The following is a 23,863-nucleotide window of genomic DNA, read 5'->3' on the forward strand; positions in this document are numbered from 1 at the left end:
TCTTTGATTTCTTCAGTGATCTCTTGGTTATTTAGTAGCATATTGGTTAACCTCCATATGCTACTAAATAGCATACTAAATAGTGTTTGTATTTATTACAGTTTTTTTCCTGTAATTGATATCTAGTCTCATAGCATTGTGGTCAGAAAAGGTGCTTGATGTGATTTCAATTTTCTTAAATTTACTGAGGCTTGGTTTGTGACCCAAGATATGATCTGCCCTGGGGAATGTTCCATGTGCACTTCAGAAGAAAGTGTAATCTGCTGTTTTCAGATGGAATGTCCTATAAATATCAATTAAATCTATCTGGTCTATTGTGTCATTTAAAGCTTGTGTTTCCTTATTAATTTTCCTTATTAATTTTTTTCCTTATTAATTTTCTGTGTGGATGATCTGTGTAAGTGAGGTGGTAAAGTCCCCCCATTATTATTGTGTTACTGTTGACTTCCCCTTTTATAGCTGTTAGCATTTGCCTTACATATTGAGATGCTCCTATGTTGGGCGCATATATATTTGTAATTGTTATATCTTCTTCTTGGATTGATTCCTTGAACATTATGTAGTGTCCTCCCTTGTCCCTTGTAACATTTTTATTTTAAAGTCTATTTTATCTGATATCAGTATTGCTACTCCAGCTTTCTTTTGATTTCCATTTACATGGAATATCTTTTTCCATCCCCTCACTTTCAGTCTGTATGTGTACCTAGGTCTGAAGTGGGTCATTGTAGACAGCGTATATATGGGTCTTATTTTTGTATCCATTCAGCCAGTCTGTGTCTTTTGGTTGGAGCATTTAACCCATTCACCTTTAAGGTAATTATCAATATGTACGTTCCTATTATCATTTTCTTAATTGTTTTGGGTTTGTTTTTGTAGGTCCTTTTCTTCTCTTGTGTTTCCCACTTAAAGAAGTTCCTTTAGCATTTGTTTTAGAGCTGATTTGGTGGTGCTGAATTCTCTTAGCTTTTGCTTGTCTGTAAAGCTTTTGATTTCTCTGTCAAATGTGAATGAGATCCTTGCTGGGTAGAGTATCCTTGGTTGTAGGTTCTTCCCTTTCATCACTTTAAGTATATCATGCCACTCCCTTCTGGCTTGCAGAGCTTCTGCTGAGAAATCAGCTGTTAACCTTATGGGAGTTCACTTGCATGTTATTTGTCGTTTTTCCCTTGTTGCTTTTAGTAATTTTTCTTTGTCTTTAATTTTTGTCAATTTGATTACTGTGTGTCTCGGTGTGTTTCTCCTTGGGTTTATCATGCTTGGGATGCTCTGTGCTTCCTGGACTTAGGTGGCTATTGCCTTTCCCATGTTAGAGAAGTTTTCGACTATATTCTCTTCAAATATTTTCTTTGGTCCTTTCTTTCTCTCTTCTCCTTCTGGCACCCCTATAATGCAAACGTTGGTGCATTTAATGTTGTCCCAGAGGGCTCTTATGCTGTCTTCATTTCCTTTCATTCTTTTTTCTTTATTCTGTTCCTTGGCAGTGATTTCCACCATTCTGTCTTCCAGGTCACTTACCTGTTCTTCTGCCTCATTTATTCTGCTGTTGATTCCTTCTAGTGTATTTTTCATTTCAGTTATTGTATTGTTCATCTCTGTTTGTTTGTTCTTTAATTCGTCTAGGTCTTTGTTAAACGTTTCCTGCATCTTCTCGATCCTTGCCTCCTTTTTTTCCCCAAGGTCCTTGATCATCTTCACTCTCATTATTCTGAGTTCCTTTTCTGGGAGATTGCCTATCTCCCCTTCATTTAGTTGTTTTTCTTGGTTTTATCTTTTCCTTCATCTGGGACATAGTCCTCTGCCTTTTCATTTTGTCTATCTTTCTGTGATTGTGGTTTTCATTCCACAGGGTGCAGTATTGTAGTTCTTCTTTCTTCTGCTGTCTGTCCTCTGGTGCGAGGGTCTTGATTTTTAAAAGAAAGCAGTTTCATCAAAATTTTTAAAAAATGATCTAGGATATAGACTTCTTTTTTTTAAGTTTTTATTGGAGTATAGTTGCTTTACAATGTTGTGTTAGTTTGTGCTGTACAGCAAAGTGAATCACCTATATGTATACATATATCCACTCTTTTTTGTATTTCCTTCCCATTTAAGTCATCCCAGAGCACTGAATAGAGTTCCCTGTGCTATACAGTAGGTTCTCATTAGTTATCTGTTTTATACATAGTAGTGTATATATGTCAATCCTAATTTCCCAATTCATCCCACCCCCATTTCCCTCCTTGGTAATACCAAGTTTGTTCCCTATGCCTGTGTCTCTATTTCTGCTTTGCAAATAAGTTCATCTGTATCATTTTTCTAGATTCCACATGTAAGCCATGTTATACGTTATTTGTTTTTCTCTTTCTGACTTACTTCACTCTGTGTGACAGTCTTTACATCTATCCACGTCTCTGCAAATGGCACAATTTTGTTCCTATGGCTGAATAATATTCCATTGTATATATGTACCACATCTTCTTTATCCATTCCTCTGTTGATGGACATTTAGGTTGCTTAGGATATAGACTTCTCAATCAATCACGTTTTGGTTTTTAAATTACAGAGCAACTGTTTTTGGAGATTCTTCATCTGCACTCTTAGTTTCATCAGATAGCCAAATATGTGGAAATCATAGCCACAAAAGCAGCCACTGAGGATGGCTTTTTCAGGATTTAAGCCCCACCCACCCCCCCACCCGTTAGGTCTTCATATATTGATAATGATTCCCTTTAACTGAGAGATAGCTTCCCCTGCATAGTTTAAAACATTAATATGCTGGGGAAATCACAAATTAAGTAATCTGACTTCCTCTTTAAAATAGCACTGTTTTCCTAACTGATATGAGCACATTTCTTTTACAGAGACTTGCATTATAGGAACAGACTATTGTTTCCTAAGTAGGAAGAATAAGAGGGAATGAATTTTATAAAGAGCATAAGTATGATTTGATTCTGAAATAGTATTATTAAGAAATAGAATAGACTCTTTCTAATAAGGGTCATAGAAAAGTGAATAAAATAATAAAGGGCCATCTTCCTGGAATGGCTGAGTCCTTAGAACTGATGAACTGGTTATCTTCTTGAGTGTGTTTCCAGCCCTCTGAATGGATTCTCTGTACTCTCAAGTCAAAGTCAAACCTATTATTGCAATCATAGTCATTATTCCTGGGGGTCAAGTACTCTTTACAATTATTTTTATAAAGAAGGAGTGGCTTTTATATTTATTTAAGAAAATTTCAAATATTCAAACACTACAATTTTAAAATAAAGGTAAATAAAATAAAGGTTAAAAAAAAAGAGTCCCAGCTTACTCAGCTCTGAAAAGTTTAGTAATGATACATGAATAAAGGATTAAACATTAATTAAATTGATTAAATTAAAATTAATTAATTAAAATTTAAAACGCAACAGGAGGAGATGCTTGGAAGAAAAGTTTGACCACATGTTCTTTAAGTTATACAATGACATCAGCTGAATGAGGAACACAAAATTTGGAATTGTATTATAATACTATGAACTGAAAAAGAAGCTCAATATATTGAGAATTATAGTTTGTTCACTTAAGAATTTGTCATTTTCTTTTTTTAAATTGTGGTAAAAATATATATATAACATAAAATTTTAACCATTTGTAAACATACAGTTCAGTGGTATTAAGTACATTTACATTGTTATGCAACTATCACCACCAGTCCTTTCCAGAACATTTTCATCTTCCCCAACTGGAACTGTGTACCCATTAAGCAATGCCTCCTCCACTCCCTCCTTCTCCCAGCCCCTAGCAATCACCAATCTGACTTTTTGACTCTATGAATTTGATTACTCTTGGCACCTTGTATAAGTGGAATCATATGATATTTATCCTTTTGTGACCGTTTTCTTTCACTTTGTGTAATGTCTTCAAGGTTCATCCATGTTGTAACATGTGTGAGAATTTTTTTCTTTGTAAGGTTGAATAATGTTTCATTGTATGTATATACCATATTTGGTTTGTCCATTTATCCATCAGTGGACAATTGAGCACTTCCAACTTTAGGTTATAGTGAATAATGTTGCTATGAACATGAGTGTACAAATATCTATTTGAGTTCCCACTGGTTATTTTTGGTATATACCCAGATGTGAATTTCTGGATCATGATAATGAAAAAATTATTCTGACACTTGTTAAGCCAGTAAGGGAGACTTTATTCAGGACTATTGTGATAGTTGTCAAGACCATTACTATAGGGGGGAGAGATTGGGCTTAACTCTGAATACAGCAAGGAAAGCTAGGGATTTATAGCCAATGAGCAGATTGAGGGGACCAGTGGATGGAAAATAACTAAGAGGAAACATCAAGAGTAGGGGCATTCATGCAAAACTGATCTAACAGTATTGTTGCTGAAGGCTGGATGACCAGCGGGATCAGTTATCACATATGGGGAAGAAGAACTTGAATAGATATCAAGGGTGAGAGATTCCCTCTAAACTGACTTAGCAGGGTTCTTGCTACAACTGGACTACAGGGTCCAGGATAAGGCCTAGTCAAAAAGAGGGCTCCAAGAAGCCTAATTAAAACTTGATCAAAGATAGAATATTTTCCAATCATGTGATAATTAAATGTTAATTTGGGGGGGAACCACCATACTCTTTTCCACAACTGCTAGCACCATTTTATGTTCCCACCAGGAATGCACAAAATTTCCAATTTCTCCATAACCTTGATCACGCCTATTACTTCTTGAAATTTTTGTTTCATTTCATTTTGTTTCTAAAAATATAATAGTCATCCTAATGGGTGGAAAGTGATATCTCATGGTGGATTTGATTTTCATTCCCCTGATGATTAGTGTTGTTGAGCATTTTCATGTGTTTTTTGACCATTGTATATCTTCTTTGAAGAAATGTCTATTCAAGTCCTTTGTCCATGTTTTTCTCTTGGATTGTTATTGCTGAGTTGTAGGAGTTCTTTGTATCGCCTAGCTATTAATCCTTTGTCAGCTATATGATTTGCAAATACTTTCTATCATTCTATAGGTTGCCTTTTCACTATTTACTATGTTGATAGTGTCTTTTGATGCACAAAAGTTTTTAATTTTGATGAAGTACAAATGATATATTTTGTTGTTTTTTCCTAAGCTTTTGGTAACACATCCAGAAAATTATTGCAAAATCCAATGTCATGAACCTTTTTCCCAAGTTTTCTTCTGAAAGTTTTATAGTTTTATCTGTAAAACTAATTTTTACTGTCATATATTTATTATTTTGAGTTAATTTTGTATATGGTATAAAGTAAGGGTCCAACTTTATTCTTTTGCATTTGGATATCTGGTTTTCACACCATTTGCTAAAAAGACTGTCCTTTCCCCATTAATGGTCTTGGCACTCTTGTAGAAAAACATTTGACCATATATGTGAGGATTTATTTCTGGGCTCTCTATTCTATTCCATTGATCTATGTGTCTATCTTTATGCCAGTACCACACTCTTTTGATTACTGTAACTTTATAGTAAGTTTTGAAATCAGAAAGTTTGAGACCTCCAACCTTGTTCTTATTTTTCAAGATTGTTTTTGGTATTTAGGGTCTGTTGAGGTTCCACGTGCGAAATTTATCAGAATGAAAACCATTAAACGGTACTTGAAAGAAAATGCTTGTGCTTTATAAAAATTGAGACTGTGTAAAGATTTAGCACAGTGCAGAATATGCCACAGACCAAGTATTATCTATTTCACCAACAGGATGGCAGGCCAATGAAATGATTCATGGACTCCTGAGCTCCTGATCCCAGACTTAGACAGCCAACTTGGAATACATTTTAGAGGACATCTGAATGACTAATACGCTAGGCACATCTCTCCAAGAGGGCTCTTGATTGAGCCCTAAATCCAATGACAGCACCTTAATAAAAGTCACACAGAGGAGAGACTGGGAGAAGAGGAGAGGCCATGTGAAGACTGAGACAGAGATTGAGTGACACATCTACAGTCCAGGAACACCTGGAGCCACCAGAAGCTGGAAGAGACAAAGTAAAATTCCCCTCCAGCTTTTAGAAAGAGAAGGGTCCTCCTAACACCTTGACTTCAGACTTCTGGCCTCCAGATTGTGAGCTAATATATTTCTGTTGCTGAGTTGTAGGAGTTCTTTGTATCGTCTAGCTATTAATCCTTTGTAACCCACCAAGTTTGTGATGATTTGTTACAACATCCCTTGGAAACTAATATACCATCCCCAGCCATTTAATACCTGGGTGGAACCCACATCTTACAACATAATACATTTCCTGTATTATGAAATCACATCAGTAAGGATTGCTCTTGTTACAGTAGAAGCTTCAAGTTTAAGCTGAAGAATTCTCCAGTAGAAGGTGTTATAATCAGAGGCTATGGGCACAGTACTAGAGTTATATTACTTGGGTTCAAACCTTTTTTTACACCACTTACACTCTGTTAGCCTGAGCAATTTTTCTAATTTCTCGGTGCCTCAAAATTTATCAGGGATCAACAGGCAAAAAATAGCAGTTCTTTTAGAAGTTGGATATAAGAAATAACTGAAATAATATGTAAAGTACTTTCAAATGCTTATTCCTTGTAAGCACACGATAAACATTAGCTGTCACAATTAATATTTTGGAATGGATTTTCCTCTTAACCAATGGGAATGCAAGGCAATTCTCATTATCTTCTCCTAACAAAGCTTTTAAATAACACATTGCCAAGCAATTATCATCAATTGTCTATAACACGGGTACATGCACGAGGAACTTGATATGGCTATGTAATGTCTATACATTAATCCAATGTGGAGTTAGTTGTATTAAGAAGATAATACTTAAAGAAAAACATTAGTAATAAAAAAATTTTTTTTTTTTCGGTAGCTAAGTATGGTATGTCTAAATGCTGGTTAGGAAAATTCTGCCCCTGGGTCAGAAATTCCCTATGGTTTGGAGTCAGATTTTTTTTGCCATATGATTTCAAGAGTTTTGATATTGAGAAATCCACGATGTTTTGTGAATATGACACAGTAGTTCACGGCCTGAAGGTTACTCCTGAGGAAATATATGAGGTTTAACACTCTGTTTGGGGGCTTCCTTTCCTTCCCAAGTACCAGCTACCAGTAATCCTTCTTGGACAGTCTCATTAAAAGCTGACTTGAAACCTAGAATAATTATGGAGCCAAAAACTCCAAAGCTTTAAAGAAAAGTTTATTATGTAATAACTTAGACACCTTGAAAGGATGATGTCACCAAACCACCCGTCATTTCCCTAATAACAGGTAGAAAACTAGACTTCACACGCTGTAGAGGTAGAAAAATTGGTGTTTACACAGGTCAAACAAAAGTGCCTTGACGCAGGTAAGAATATTGTCTCAAATCAAAGCTATGAATATCATACTCAGAAGTTAACTGCTCTAGTTGTGGAAATACAAATCTGTCCAGTTGATGAGGACTCCCGAGAAGCTACCAAAGCCCCCTGACAAAGGTAACCTGAGTTTCCTGGATTTTTTATTTCGTCCATCTTCCCACCGCTGTGCTTGGCTGCTCAGAGGGCCGTGCGCATGTCCCTGGTTTCCTGAAATTCACAGCAAAGCAATATCTCTCTGCACCATCGGCTTTTTCCTTCTTGCTCTTTGCTTCCTCGCTACATATCTTTCGACCCTAATTCTGCTTGTCACCAGCAACTTTAAAAGGATTAATCTTTGCATCCTCCCTTTCCCGCCCTGCTTTTTTCCAAGATCAATTTCCATCCTACAGTCTTCTTCGCACGCCTAGCTCCAGATGTGGTCCCTCTCGCTCCACTCACGCTGGAATTTCCCAGCTTCCAGGGCCCAATTCTGGCTGCAGAGGCCTCTCCATTCCTCTTTCTAGCTCTCAAATACCCTAATCCAGCTCCAAACTCCTCCCCACACAGGTGCAAATTCCACCCCTCATTCTCTATTCCCAGAATGTTCTCTCCCAGCCTTTCCCCAGGCCTGCTGCTGCTGTGACCACACTGTTCCTGTTTCCTAGGATGCACGCAACTTTCTAGAAAACCTTCTCTGCCGTTAGATCCCTCCGCCAGATTCCTCGCACTGACTGCAAGATTTCTGGGCACGGGTGAGCCTTCCAAGCTTCATTGTAATTTGGCTGAATGGATTTGTTGATCTCATAGCAGGTTGTTTTCTCCCCAAAAAGGTCCTCAACTTGGAATGACCCTTAGTCATATTGAGGAGCTTTTTAACATGCATCCACCCCTAGAGATTTGGATAGCTGGTCCGTTTGGGACGTGGGTATTGCAATGGTTTCACAGCTTCCAAGGGAGGTCTGATGTGTGTGTCTAGGTTTGAGAACCAAAACAAAAGCCTTCAACCTACTTGTGCTTTTTTCACCTGGTTCTTCTCTTAAGGGTTCACCTTGAATTTCTGACGACGCAGCAGCCCACCTTAGGGAGCTGTATGCCCTGTTTCAGCCCTAGTTCACTCCAAAACAACAGGAACAGAATTTGCCTTCAGAGCTTTCCAAGAAAGTTGCTGGGAAAGTTGGCAATGCGCCTGGGTCTGGTAAACTGCCAAAGAGAATTTAATTACAGACTAGAAGGGCCCAAGTTGAAAAAGAATCCAGGGGATCACACAGTTACTTACATTTGTGGAACTGCTAACTGCTCTGGAAACTCTGGCAACACAATATAGCCAGGCAATTAACCCTGGACATCACACTCAGGCTTCTGCCCACTTTTTCCTTCTAACTTTGATTACTGAAGGTTGGAGCTGGCCTTCAAAGTCTACTAGTCTTGAGGGACCATTTTACAGATGAGAAAACTGAGGCCAAAAGACACTATAATTTAATAGAGTTCCCACAACTAAATAGGGAAAGAGGTAGGCAGGGAAACCCAGTCATCTTTGTGGGAGTCAAACCACACCTACTTCTAGCCACACCCACTCACTTCTCATCTATTTAGTTGTCTGCTTTGGAAATGCCTCTGATAATTGTCAATGTGCATTTGTCAAATTGGAAGTTTGGTGAATGCCCAAGAGAAATGGAATTTTATGAAAAGGCAAGTGCTAGAAGTAATTGGTGATTCATTATTAAGCTCAAAAACCATGGGAAATAAATGAGGAAAATGACTTTATCTCGCGAAGCCTTCCCATAACAGGATGATACATTACCTCATAGAGGTATGAGCTTTGAAAGTGTGGATTTAGTGCTTAGTTCTGGATCTGGCACCTGGTAAGAGAGCAATAAATGGTCATAGAAGCAAGAGAGGTTTCGCAAAATCAGTATGCTGCAAAGCCGCAGTGCAATGACATTCTCACTGTTTTCTTCCTGAACTGAGAGAAAAGGGAAGTTTTGCAAATTGTAGCTGTTGCATTGATTAGGGACTCAGTTTTTCTTTTTAGTTTAAATGCACAATTTTCCCCCTATAAAAACAAGTTGATCTTTCACTTTTAACTCCAAAGTTAATTCCTTAGAAAACAGTGCCAACCAAGTTGGTGTAATTAGCCACATTTTATCTGTGAACTTGGAAAGGTGAAACAATCAACTAAAATAGGTGACAAGGGTTTTCTTGCATATTCAGAGTGGGGGCAATAAGATACACATTTCTTTGATCCTTGGTGCTTTTTAAAAGTAGAACATAAGTGTAATGCTTTTTACCACCCTATCATTTTCTTCTGAACTGGAAAACAAATTCATTGCTGCTTGCAAGAATGCTTCCCAGTATGTATTTGTATATATATATATGAAATCAAGTGTTGGCCTACTCAAAAACTCAAAAAGAACTGGATATTTACACTGGCAAATGAGTATACTACCCACCAATGTTAACTTGTCTCAGGAAGTAATTTGAGAAGTGTGAAATTTAGTTGTATTCTTTCAAGGGAGAGAAAGTTTTGTATTCTCTCTGTAGTTACTATAAAATGTAATAGCTAACAAAAATATTCTTCATGTGTATTAAACTTTATTTTGCAGGGGTGGGTAGGACTCTCTTGGTTTCAAGTAACAGAAACCAATTTTAGCTAGTTTAAGCAGGAAAGAATTCAATCCGAGGACAAGATCTCATGAAGGTACTAGAAACAGTGAATGCAAGGTCATGAGGTCTCTCTCTGTCTGTTTCTTTTCCTTTCTACTTCATTTAGTTTTCAGACGTGCTTTCACAGTTTCTTAGGTCCTCCTGTAGGTGAAAGGTCCCCAAATCATATTTTCAGATTTATATCTTATAGATCTAGCTGCCCAATGAGAAGATGGACTTTCACAGCCCTAATTCCATATTCCTAAGGAAGGTTCATCTTGGGTCAAGGGCTTATCCTTGGATCAATCATCCATGACTATGTGGGCAGGTTTCAAAACAGTAGAACTGCTGCAGAAAGTCACTTTTACAAGCAGGCCGAGAAGTTCAAGAACAGACTAGGCAGTCAGCCAACTAGATAGCCACTAAATGGCTTGTAATTCACCAAGTACTTTTTAATAATGATTTCATTTCATCCTCAAACAATGACAGACCACTCTATTCACAGTTCTCTATACACTTTTCACTTTGTAATCTTATTTTTGTTTATCTAGTTTCCTGATTAGTCTATGAAATTTTGTATTTTTAGTGCCTAACATTGGGGTGTTCAATAAATATTTGCTGAAAGAATATATGACTAATTCTGTTAGGTAGGACACTTAGATGAGACAGCTGGCATGCACTTAGATTAAGTGACAGGATGAAGATCCCCCAGCTAATGAGTATGAACTCAGCTTCCATAGCCTCAATCCCTTTCCCACCCCCCAGGCTGCTTTCTACGTTGAGTTGTCCTCTTCTTCTGTCTATGGTGTCAACAACTGACATGAAAGGATTTGGTCTGGTGGTTAGAATCATGAAAATAATAGAATTGAGATAAAGGTACAGTGCATTTTACAAGAATTTAATTTTACCCTCTTGGTGCATTGTTTAATAATAGCTGTTAACTAAATAAAAAGGGTCTGTACTTTTCTTCTAAATGTTTACATGGAGAAAGACTACTCTTAGTCTATGCTTAGAATGGCAAAAATAAGGGTTACATATTTCTATTTTAGGTGTTTTATTCCTGAAAATGATATTCGGCACGGCAATCACCCCTGGAGAGGTGAGCACTTCTTTCATAATTTGGGGGATGTTTTTTGTTTTTGTAAGAGCGCTAAGGAGCAAAGGGAGAAAGCGGGTGTCTCCTCCTGGCCCATGGTCCTTCCCCGTCATAGGAAATCTTCTTCAGCTTGGAGACCATCCTTACCTTACATTCGTGGAGATGAGGAAAAAATACGGAAATGTCTTTCTCATCAGACTTGGCATGGTGCCTGTCCTGGTGGTGAACGGGATGGAAATGGTGAAACAAGTACTACTCAAAGATGGAGAGCATTTTGCAGGCCGACCTCACACGCATACATTTTCTTTCCTGGCAGAAGGAAAGAGTCTTACGTTTTCAGTCAATTATGGAGAGAGCTGGAAGCTTCATAAGAAAACTGCTTCCAATGCTTTACAACATTTTCTAAAGCAGAAGCAAAATCCTCCACCTGCTCTTGCTTACTGGAGAAACATGTCACTGAGGAAGTTTCTGAGCTGGTAAAAGTCTTTGCAGAGTTGACTTTCAAGAATGGCAGCTTTGACCCCAGAGGTGCTATTACGTGTGCGGTGGCCAACATTGTCTGTGCCCTTTGTTTTGGCAAGAGATGTGACCACAGTGTTGAGGAATTTCTTAGAATAGTTAAAGAGAATGATGACTTACTCAAGGCCTCCAGCGCTGCTAATCCTGCCAATTTCATACTGTGTTTCTGCTACCTTCCATTGCGAATTATAAATTCTCCCTGGGAGTTTTATCAGGCCCTGGATCAGTTTATTGCTCTACATGTACAAGATCATCTTACAACATATGATAAGGTAAGGGTTTAAATTCATGCCAGGACTGGGGATTTGGTGAGAAGTGGAAAAAAAAAAAAGAGGGTGAGATGCATTAAGAACTCAGACAACTTCACGTACTACCTTGGTTCTTTCACTGTAATTTTTCCATAATGAACCTTACCCAAACTATTGGTAAATGTGAGGTCCAATCAGAGTGATTATAGGGCAGTATTACTTAGTTCTCACGTAGGGACCATAAGAAGAGCTTTGAATTTTGTGAGACCTCAGAAATTTCCCTACTGTGCTGATAAGGCACATACTTGAATTATGAATCTGTAATTGGCTGATAAATGATGACTAACATGTAGGTGAGCTTCCTGAAGAAATGACCCAATAATTTTGTTTCTCTAATTTTTCATCTGAAACTATCGGGTCTTAAAATTATCAGCATATTTTTTTCAGAAAGTGTTTTGAATAATTATAAAGAATATTCTATAGGAACCTTCCAATTTACCCTCATATCCTACTTGAGTTTCTTTCCTATGAAGAAATGAACTTTGAGGTCATAACACATGTAGAAATGTTATCCATGTGACAGAAGCGAACCTTCTTATGAGGCCATTGAGATGTTTTTGGCCCAATTTGATGGTCCACAAAAGAGTAAATTTCTCTCTTGAAGTATGTATGTACTAGAAAGAATCCTAGTTCTTGGGGACCAATTTGCTGAGAGGAGGGCATCAGGAAAAAATAAAAACATGAAAATGTGAGTAATTGAGCAAATGAAGAGATGTGAGGACTTAAGTCCCCTCTGATTAGAAGGAAGAGGCAGAAAACAATGTGTTTCAGGGTACCAGCAGGGAATTCTAGATCAGATACAGTAAGTAAAAGAGTTTGTGAAATTCATAAATTTCTCTTCCTACTCCCTAACCTACCCTAGCCCCACTTCCTCTTCATGGTGATCATAGTAAAATCCTTACAGTAGGTTTGAAAACTTCTTACTGTATTTATTGCTTAGCAATTTCTCTGTAATAAGTTAACCTTTGATTTTTCGAAGTGTGCTTCCAGACATAGGTATACTCTTTATTGATTGAAAAAAAACTTTCAAGAAGAAATTTGAGTTTGGTACCTTGGTTTTCTATTCTACATTCTTTTAAGATTGAGCATTGCCTTAAGATTGAGCATTAACAAGCAAAACTGGTTGCAAGGTTTAAAATGATCTACCTATATTCTTTTTTTTTTTTTTTACATTTTATTTATTTATTTATATATTTATGGCTGTGTTGGGTCTTCGTTTCTGTTCGAGGGCTTTCTCTAGTTGCGGCAAGTGGGGGCCATTCTTCATCACAGTGTGTGGGCCTCACTATCGCGGCCTCTCCTGTTGCGGAGCACAGGCTCCAGACGCGCAGGCTCAGTAATTGTGGCTCACGGGCCTAGTTGCTCCGCGGCATGTGGGATCTTCCCAGACCAGGGCTCGAACCCGTGTGCCCTGCATTGGCAGGCAGATTCTCAACCACTGCGCCACCAGGGAAGCCCTACCTATATTCTTTATATTCCTAAGTTAATTGGGTTCATTTCAAGTACATGGTAATATGGCTTTTCTTGCATGAGAGTCATATATGCTGTAGAATGTAGGTAGGGATGACCAATCATGTTAAGGTTTATATCCTCAGGACTATATCCAAGATATCACTGATGCTCTGATTAATACATGCCACAACAAATATGCTGCTACCAAAACAGCCACCTTAAATGATGATGAAATCATAAGCACTGTGAATGACCTCTTTGGAGCTGGTATGTGAAAGTATTTATCAATATTTAAGGTGAATCAAGATTAACTACAATTTTCTGTTTTCTACTGTTTACATTGTAGAGTCTTTCCCTCTTTTGATATTGACAATTTACGACTTTGATCCCTACATCCCACTCCCAGTCCCTTTCCCAACCCACTGACATTTACTCTTAATCTGTTTAAGTGCTGTTTTTTTGTTTCATGTATTCTTATAAAATGGGCTTTATATTTTCATGTATTAGCATGTATTCTAATATTATCATGAATTTTAATATATGTAAATTACCATTGTTATTTACATCTCAACTTATTTCTAACTTTTTTCATGAAGCCCTATACTTTTAAGGTTCAATCACGGTTGTCAGGTGTATTTCTTTTTTTTTTTTTTAATTAATTAATTAATTTATTTATTTATTTTTGGCTGTGTTGGGTCTTCGTTTCTGCGCGAGGGCTTTCTCCAGTTGCCGCAAGTGGGGGCCACCCTGCATCACGGTGCGCGTGCCTCTCACTGTCGCGGCCTCTCTTGTTGCGGAGCACAGGCTCCAGACGCGCAGGCTCAGTAGTTGTGGCTCACGGGCCCAGTCGCTCCGCGGCATGTGGGATCTTCCCAGACCAGGGCTCGAACCCGTGTGCCCTGCATTGGCAGGCAGATTCTCAACCACTGCGCCACCAGGGAAGCCCCTGTCAGGTGTATTTCTAATTTACTGCTTCTAATGGTTGCATAATACTCCATGGCCAGTACCCCCTACATTTTACCAGTCTGCTGTCTCAGTAATGCAGATATTGAACATCTCGCCAATGCTAATTACCATCTTTGTGCATCAGTTTTGCCTCCTTTTTCATTATAGTCTTATGTTAAGAAGCAGAATTTCTGGGTCACCTAGTAAAAGTCCTAGGTCTTGGATATATTGTCCATGGCTCTACAATGTGCAAAATCAGTGTCTTTCGTGCAGCATTCATGGCTTGTTTTGTTTCTCTTTTGATAGTGAATAGAGTCAATATATTCTGAATAGAAGTCCATATTCTCACACCGTACTGCACATTACTACAAACACCATTGTTGGCAACAGCATTTGGACAACTCACTTTTAGGATAATTCCTTGCACTGTGAAGTCATGTTAGAAATTTTGTGGCATGAGAACTGTTGAATCTACTGGCTCACTGTAAGAGATTGCCCTATTCAAAAAATGTAAAACCAAGTCTTGAGAAGAGATGATTGGGAAAGATTTTACTTTGCTCTGAAGCTACATTTGGGTGCATTTCTTGCACATGTTGTGATGCAAGTTGTTTAGAGAACAAACAAATCCTTAAGTCCCAATGCTGTGGAACCACAGACTTGAATTAGGGTACTAGCTTTGTCTCTTGTGTGGTCCTGGTAAAATATTTAACCATCTCTGTGCTGCATGTTTCTCATCTCTAAAGCAAGACTAATTACAGCCCCCATTTCAAATAACCATGCAATCAAGTGATCAATATTTGGAGTAGTCATCATTGTTGACATTTTCATCATCGTGAAAACCTAGGAATAAGATATATTGATTTAAACACTAATTTTTGCTACTAGATTATAAGATTTAGTAGAAAACACAAATAGCGTTATTAATTTTGGCATTAGGTCATCATTGAGTTGAATTTATAATTAAAACAGCCTAAAAAAGCTGTTTAATGTGGTATTTCTGAGTGTTAGGTTTTCAATAACTGATCACATTCTTTGATGTAGTGTAAAGTCATCCTTGAGGAAAAGATGAAGTTTTACATAGAGTTTCTGGCTTTTATTTTCAATAATGAAAAACATCTTACCAATGTATAGATAATATCAAAAGTGAAGATACCTTGTTTAAAGGATGAATTTTAAAACAAAGCAAGTACACTAAAAATCAGTATTTAAAAAAATTGAATGTACTCAACCTTCCATTATGCACTTATACAAACTTATGGCCTTGAAGCCAGGTAAGTCCACATTTAAGTCCTGACTCTGTCTCTTCTGAGTTGTCACCTTGAGCAAGGTCCATAATGTCCTTGAGGCACAGTTTTCTCTTCAATAAAATGAGCATAGAACGGAAAAAGCATTCAATAGCTACGTATGATTTATGATATTAATTATTATTATACATAGATCATAGCCATTATTATTATAACAATGGTTTATTTTATAGTGAAATATTTCCAGTGTTTTCATTTGCCTTATAGATAATACCTATATATTTAAAACTTTTTTATTTTATTTTTTCTTGTGGTTGCAAACACATAACATTAAATTTACTACATTAAACATTTTCACATGTACAATTCAGTAGTGTTGTGTATATTCACATTGTTGTATAACAGATCTTTAGAACTTTTTCATCTTGCAAAACTATAACTCTATGCCCATTAAACCCCAATTTGCCCACCTCTGTACTCCCAGCCCTAGGCAACTACCTTTCTAATTTATGTTTTTACGATTTTGACTACTTCAGATACCTTATATGAATGAAATCAGACAGTATTTTCCCTTTTGTGACTGGTTTGTTTCATATAGCATAATGTCCTTGAGGTTCATCCATATTGTAGGAAGTGACAGGATCTCCTTCTTTTTAAGGCTGCATAATATTCCATTGCACGCATATACCACATTTTGTTTATCCATTCATCCATCGATGTACATGTGGGTTGTTTCCGCCTCTTGGCTGTTGTGAATAATGCTACCGTGAACATGGTGGTACATATATCTTTTTAAATCCATGCTTTCAGCTCTTTTGAATTAATGGATCACTTGGTAATTCTTTTTTAAGTATTTTGAGGACCCTTTATATTGTTTTCCATAGTGACTGTACCATTTTACATTTCTACCAGCAATGCATTAGAGTTCCAATTTTTCCACCTTCCATCAACATTTGCTGTTTTCTGCTTATTGGTAGTGGCTGCTCTAATGGGTAAGAGGTTAAGCCTATACTTTGAAATAAACCTTAATGTATAATAATTGTATTATTAATTGGTAGTCATATTTTGATTATTTTCCCTGGATTCTTAGTATTCAAATACAAAGTAAATTGAGGATCCAATTTTGCTAATACTTTTTTCCAAGACACTTTTTCTCTCTTTTTTCTTTCAGAGTTTGAAACAATATCAACATGTCTATATTGGAGCTTTCTTTATTTGATACGCTATCCAGAAATTCAAGCCAAAATTCAAGAAGAAATTGGTAACACGCTTTCAGATGAAAAGTATAATTCTTATAAGAATATATTTTCATTTTTAAATTAAATTTTTTAAAAAACCTTTTTTTACCCAGATGGAAACATTGGGATTAAATCAACCAGGTTTGAAGACAGGAAAAATTTTACCCTACACAGAAGCTTTCATAAATGAAATATTCAGATGTGCCTCCTTTCTTCCTTTTACTATTCTTCTTTGGTAAGGATATGCTGCTCCTCTGGGACAACAACTATCCCACAGGTGGTGTGGGGAGGAGTGAGGAACCTCAGGCATTAGACTGAATACTTTAAGTGCTTTAAAATCTATAGTATGTTAATGTTATTTTAATATTATTTTAAATCCTTTTATTTTCTTTTGAAACCTTTAATGAAATTTTAACATAGAGCAAGGCAAATTTTGTGAATATTTTTTATAACTAAACTATGATGCCATTAACTTTCATCTTATATTTAAAAATTAAGGGGAGAGAAGGATATGGAAATTTGGAACAATTGATAATCCAACCATAATATATGTTTGGCTATTAAGTGTTGTACAAACTCACTTAACTTCCCCTTACGAGTAGCGTTAGCCGCCTGCTAATGTGATATGGCTTCATTTTCAGTAGCTAAGAATTTTGCGGAACAGTAGACCGAGGAAGCTAGTTGCCACAAACAGATTAAACAGAGTCTACATTTATAGATATTTGAAAGTTTACTGAACCTTATGCCAGACTCTCCAGATCCCAAATGCATGCAAGTACAGACTAAGTAGATAGGCTTTATTAAATATGTTTGTGAACAACCAAAGTTCAGGTAGTTTGAACTGTTTCCATTCCACACAATTAAAATAAAAAATTAAATTATCCGTGCTTTTTCTCTTCCCATCTTTATATAGTGAAGGAGGGGGAATGTCTCTCACGCCATGTGGTAATCGGCAGAGCAGAATGCAGTGCCTCAGCCCAGGTATCTCCAAGGGCCAGACCACTAGCTGAGCAGTGTCAAGCCCAGACAGTGAGCCACTCAGTACCCTGTATTTTGCCTCTCTCGTTTGCTCTCCATATTCACACGTGATGCTATCTATTGACTGTGATCCCTTTCCTTCAGATCCCCTTTCTGGTTGAAGTAGACTTCATCTTTAACTTAAGTTTATAAAAAGCATCCTACATTTAAATATGCAGCTCTTCTGTCCCAAAGGCTTCCGTAGGGTGACTTTGAGTGCTTCATAAAAGAGTACGACCTACAAGCTTTACTAAGAAATCAGGAACAGAGAGACCTGCCAAGTTTACAGGCATGATTTGGGATGAAATGAAAGTGATCATAATCTTTGGGATCCTGAAAACACATCTGAGAGCCTCACTAATAGGGAGAAATGTATTTTAGGAAATAGGTATTCATTATATTATTAGAAGTGAAGAAATAAACTAATATATCAACTAAAAAGATCAGAGGCATCGGCCAATGAGAGTAGTGTGATATAAACCAAGAATTTTGGCACAAACATAAAAGGCATCTTATATATTAATATGTTGTTTGGGATTAATCTGTTCTCCACTTGGATGTTTACCATTTTCCTTTTAAAAGGACAAGGGGTTAAAGAGCAGAAAATGGGTTAAAATGAAATGAATTTTTGAAAGATAAATGGAAGAATCTTAGGTAAAAGGGGCAAAAGTTTTGCTATTATATATAACGTATGTACACACATACATGAAAGACCAAACAGTACTCTAATAAATATTTATCACATGTATGCTCTTTAAAAGTTACGTGGAAAGGCATTTTTATATATGAAGTTTCAGAAGTATATATTTAGAGAGAGAGAGACCCTACAATGAATGAATTTATATATTGAGTCCTTCTTTAGAATATATAGTCATTCATAGTTTAATATTAGTGAAATCAAATTTTACATGCTAGGTTTCCATAGAGTGGGATCATGTGGTTTTTATGCAGAGTAGAATTTGAGCAGCTGAATCCACAGAGGGGGTGTGGGCAGGAAGGTACTGAGAAAGCCACGTGGCTATACCTAGGAGCCGGTAATCCTTCCGACAAATGGCTCCATCCCTTTTTTGACCTTCTCCTTTGTTGGGTTTTGAGGGCACCCGACGAATAATACCCATATTATTTGCCAAAGTTCAGTACCAGCTGCAAGATGAAAGTAGGTCAGAGAGAGTTTCAAATATTAACTTTTTTAATGATCAAAGCTAGTTTGCACAGTTTGGCTTAGAGCTAGACCAAGGAGGCTTACGCATACTTTTTACCTGAATTAGACATACTTCTCCACTCGGACTCTGGCAAAGTTGGACAACAGCAGAGTCTCCTCTGGCAGTACGACACCTGCTCCTCAGCTCAGCCCATTAATAACTATAGCTGAGATGTATTACCTTCTCTGTAGGTTGGCTAATCAGAAGAGAGAACCTAGAAGTGGCTAAGACAAACGTGTCCAGTGACTGCTCTCAAACTCATCACATTGAAATGTCACTGCTTCTCTGGGGAGAAGTGAGTGTGAGGGCCATCTCAGAAGTTAGGGAGTGCCATATGGAAACATAACGTGACTTCATCTAAACCGTGCATAATTACAGAGGTATAAAGGGGAGAGATGTACAGTATACATAATGAAGTCTGAGTATGGGACTAGAAAAATAGAATACTTGTTCTAGAGGCAACTTAGGGACCATCCAATACAACCAATATCATTTCACAGCTAGGAAATGAAACCATAGAGTAGATATGAGATTTGCCCAACATCTCACTGAGAACAGTATCTAGAGTTCAGATTTCCTAGTTCCAATTCCATTCCAATTCCTAGTTCCTCCCATCAAGTACTAAATGATGTTATGTTTTGTTTTTCTAATCTACTAATAGAAGCCAAAAACACATGGGGTACAAAGAAAATGCTTTATAATGTCCTTAATAGTTTCTGGTTGTAATCGGATGTGTCTACTTATGACCAACTCTGTCATAGAAATATTGAGATAATTTTCTAGAGATTTTAGCTCATAACAATGCCTTCAATATATTAGGTGCTCAATATGTTTAACAAATACAAGAAAAAGAATAAATTAGTGATTTGACAATAGGTAGAAGATATATCAATTAATGAACAAAGGGAGATTTATAAAGATGTCACATCATTATTGCAGTAAAAAATAACATTAACAAAAAATAGTCCATGCATCATGAGAGGCAGCTTAGGGATGGGTTATTTGAATTTACAGGATGCATTGTAATGCTGCCTTTCTCTTTCCTACGGTACTACATCAGATACTACTCTGAATGGTTATTTCATTCCCAGGAAAAAATGCACCTTTATTAACATGTATCAAGTAAATCATGATGAGTAAGCCACCAAAATTATTTCCTGAGATAACATTTGCTTGGTTGTTTGTTTGCTATTTATTAATCTGGGGAAAATTTACATTCTTCTTAACCAAACTTCATTCCCTCTGTTTCTCTTGAAAGAAGTTGGAAAGAAATTCAGTTTTCTTTCCTCACAGATAATAGGAAGGAGGAAATCTTAATACAGATTCATTCAAGGTAAATCGAATTTCAAAAGTGGGCTCACTGGGGGAGGTGTGAGCCAAGGACTTCGTGGGCTCACCCTCTGCATGTGTATGACCAGCCGATATTTGAAAAGCAGCCTGAAACCCCCCGCTGGAGTGTAAGCCACCAAGCAGGGATTTTTTTCTTCTCTCCCTTTTTGTTTGTTTGCTTTTTCCTCAACCCCAGTACCTAGATCAGTGCCTGGCACATAGTAGGCACTCAGTAAATATTTGTGAATAAAATGCAACTAGAGGCTTGCCCATATCAACTACAGAAGGGCAGTCTGAGCCTAAGGTACCTCAGGCAGTGAAAAGTGAGGGTGATGAGTGGTGATGGCACTGGTGAGAATAATGATGAGAACAGTTAATCTTTATAGACTCCCACTGCGTGCTGGGCACAAAAAGCTCAGATGTATCTCCTCTGACCTCAACAGTAATCCTATATAGTGGTGCTAGCATGACCCCAATTTTACTGATGAAGAAACTTTCAGCCAGATTGAACAAATTACTTAAGATCACATGTTCAGCAGGTAAGAGAAGCAGGACTCATATCCAGTGTAAATCCTGTTTAATACGTAAATCTTGTTTAATGGAAATTATATGCTCCATGTGGTGAGGGCTTGATGTCGCCAGTAAACTGGTAAAGATTGCAATCTTTTCTTTTCCCCCGCTTTGGCTACCGCGCAGCTTGCGGGATCTTAGTTCCCAACCAGGGATCAAACCTGGGCCTCGGCAGTGAAAGCTCCAAGTCCTAACCACTGGACCGCCAGGGAATTCCCAAGATGGCATTCTTATACGCTCAGCCGGTTGTATGTACAGTACTCTGTACAGCTTCTCCGTCTTCACCCAACATGTCATCTGACTGATGGCTTAGGCTCCAGGCTCTTAGGGAGGAAGGTGATTGTCCTGTGTACCTAACAGCACCTTCACAATTTCTGTAACTAGCAAAATGGTAGAATACACTGCATAGACCGTCCCACTGGGACACTTATTGTCAGAGAGATTGATAGATCCATTCTCCACCCAGTGATCATATTGGATAAACCTAAGCATTTTTAAACCCATTATAAGAAGAAATACAGTCAGTGTAAATTGAATGGCATTTATTTTCAGTTGGTACAACCCCAAGTATCCCAAGTGTTCTAGTATCCTAAGAACTTGTGATTATATTGAATATTGAGTAATGATCAAACAAACTGAGTTAACACAGGTGCTAGTAAAGAAATACTATTTGCATGGAGGCACTTGTTTAAGTAAATGAGTATGTAATTCAAGACTTGATATTATGGGAAAATTATTCATGTTGAATCTAAAAGGTCACAAACTCAAGCACCCACTGAGCAGTGGAAAATACCAAAAATGAAAGAATTGTACTTTGTTGAAGCAGTGGCAAGAGGTCATCTGCTGCATCTAATTCAACCCAGTAAACTGTTGGCGAGCAAGGCATTGTCCCACTGTTATCAGCTCTTTCAGTTATAAAAAAAAAGAAAGTGAAAATGTAGATTTTCATGTGGAATCTTCTGATTTTTAAATGTTAGCAACAATTAACTATTTTTAAAAGATTATGAGAGCAAAACGAAGTTTCTTGGAGGACTGAGTATGACTTGTAAGTCCCCAGGTCCGTGACCTCTGGTGCAGAGAGAAAACAAATTTTTCTCCTAGACAGAGGGTGACATCTATAGGCAAAGAGACCCAGTTCTTTATGAAGTCAAGTGAGTCCCTGATGTATGGCTTAAGATGTAGACAGCTCACAAACATTAGTTGTCGTAGACGAGCCAGATGTGGTGCCTGTAACAAAAAAAAGGTGGAGGAAGAAGAGAGAACCAAATGCACAACAGTTTGGGAACTGTGGGCAACCCCCCCAATCAGGGCTGCTTTCAGGAGACCTGGCTCCTCCTTGTGATGATGTGTGAGGGCTATTTCCTAAACATAGTGAGAGAGCACCTGAGTGAGAGGTGTGTCTCAGTGTCATCATTCCTGTTTATTTTACTTAAAGCAAAGGAGACTGAATATTTATTACCTTTTATTTATACCACAATTTTGGAATATTCTAATGAGAATTTTGTGGAATTTTTCATTTAAGATAATAAAAAAATTAAATACATTTCATGTATTTTATTCACTATTTAATGAACCAGAAGTCATTTTAGTGAAAAATAATTGTATTAAGTTTTTATGATAACTAAACCTGTCAACATATTAAAGGAAAGAATGACATATATATCTGTAATAATTATATAATTACATAGCTCCATAACTATATACATATATATATAATTTATAAAGGATGTTCTGAACTTGAACAAAACACTTTATGCAAAACAAAATTGTTATGGAAAAGTTGGCAACAAAGGTAAAAGTGATAAAATGATTCCTTTAAAAGTTTTTATTTTTGTCTATTTTGTACAGAACTATTTGGGATAATCCCAATTTATTCACACCTGAGAGATTTCTAAATGAAAACATGGAACGGAATAGAAGTTTGTTGAGAAAGTGTTGACTTTTGGAATGGGAATCCGGAAGTGTCTCGGAGAAGATGTTGCACGAAATGAGATATTCATTTTCATCACCACAGTTCTGCAGCAGCTCAAGCTGGAGAAGTGCCCAGGAGCCGAGCTTGACCTGACACCCACGTATGGGTTAGTCATGAAGCCAAAACCATACCAACTTCAAGTAGAACCCCGCTCCACAGGTAGCTCCTGTTCATAGATTCGCAGACTGGGTGGAGGGTTTCTTGTTTAATTCAGAAAAATTATGGGCTTCAAATTCATTTAGCAAGAAATTTAAAATTCATATCCCTATGCTGTGCTGTTCAGTTCATTGTATGCCATCCTAATGTAGGAGCTGATTTTTGAGTGTATGGGGTTTTAAACCCATGTCTCACGTGATGGTGTCCCAGGTGTCACTGTGTCACTGTGTCACTGTGAATATGGAAGAAGGGAACGAGGACTGCTGGATGGAGTGAGCAGGCAAAGGAGTTCTATCTTCCTTCCCTTAACGCCAGCTACAATAGACAGGTGTACTGATATTTGTTTTAAATATTGGGTTCAGAATAAGAACAAGGTTCTGATTTTAAATATATTTCTTTCCACTGGACTAGGAACTAGGTATTCAGGAGGTCCAGAGAAGGGAGCTAGAGTCACCCAGAACAGCAGAGAACGTTCATGGTGATAATAGGTGGACTCAGTTAGATTTAGAGAGGCAGGGAAAGGGACTTGAAGGGGGGGGGGGTTTCTTCAAAATCCATTTTTATATCTGCTCTTATGTTTTCTGGATTATGAATTTAACTTCAGAGCAAATTGGTGTTTTTTACAATGTTACCAATTCCTTTTGATACCTACTAGATATACATGTGTATTAGTTTGCAAGGGCTGCCATAACAAAATACCACAGCCTGAGTGGCTTTAACAACAGAAATTTGTTTTCTCACAGTTCTGGAGGCTGGAAGTCTAAGATCAAGGTGTCAGCAGGGTTGGTTCCTCCTGAAGGCTCTTTCCTGGGTTTGTAGATGGGCTGTCCTCACATGGCCTTTTCTCAATGGCCACCCATCCCTGTGTCTC

At 37.5% G+C, this 23,863-nt stretch overlaps 1 protein-coding gene across 1 annotated transcript; it reads left to right on the top strand.

Annotated features, from left to right (window-relative positions):
• Positions 1–7,990: 7,990 nt before the first annotated feature.
• LOC130708498 (cytochrome P450 1A5-like) lies at positions 7,991–23,078 on the top strand. The gene is given in 10 exon segments (XM_057549151.1): positions 7,991–8,053; positions 10,994–11,431; positions 11,434–11,831; positions 13,463–13,586; positions 16,680–16,769; positions 16,860–16,900; positions 16,902–16,974; positions 20,008–20,101; positions 22,713–22,783; positions 22,786–23,078. Coding segments are annotated over 9 exon segments (1,605 nt in total). The 5' UTR covers positions 7,991–8,053; positions 10,994–11,010.
• The last annotated feature ends 785 nt before the right edge of the window (positions 23,079–23,863 follow it).

The sequence above is a fragment of the Balaenoptera acutorostrata genome, chromosome 6 (genome assembly GCF_949987535.1).
Source record: "Balaenoptera acutorostrata chromosome 6, mBalAcu1.1, whole genome shotgun sequence".
Taxonomy (NCBI): Eukaryota; Metazoa; Chordata; class Mammalia; order Artiodactyla; family Balaenopteridae; genus Balaenoptera; species Balaenoptera acutorostrata.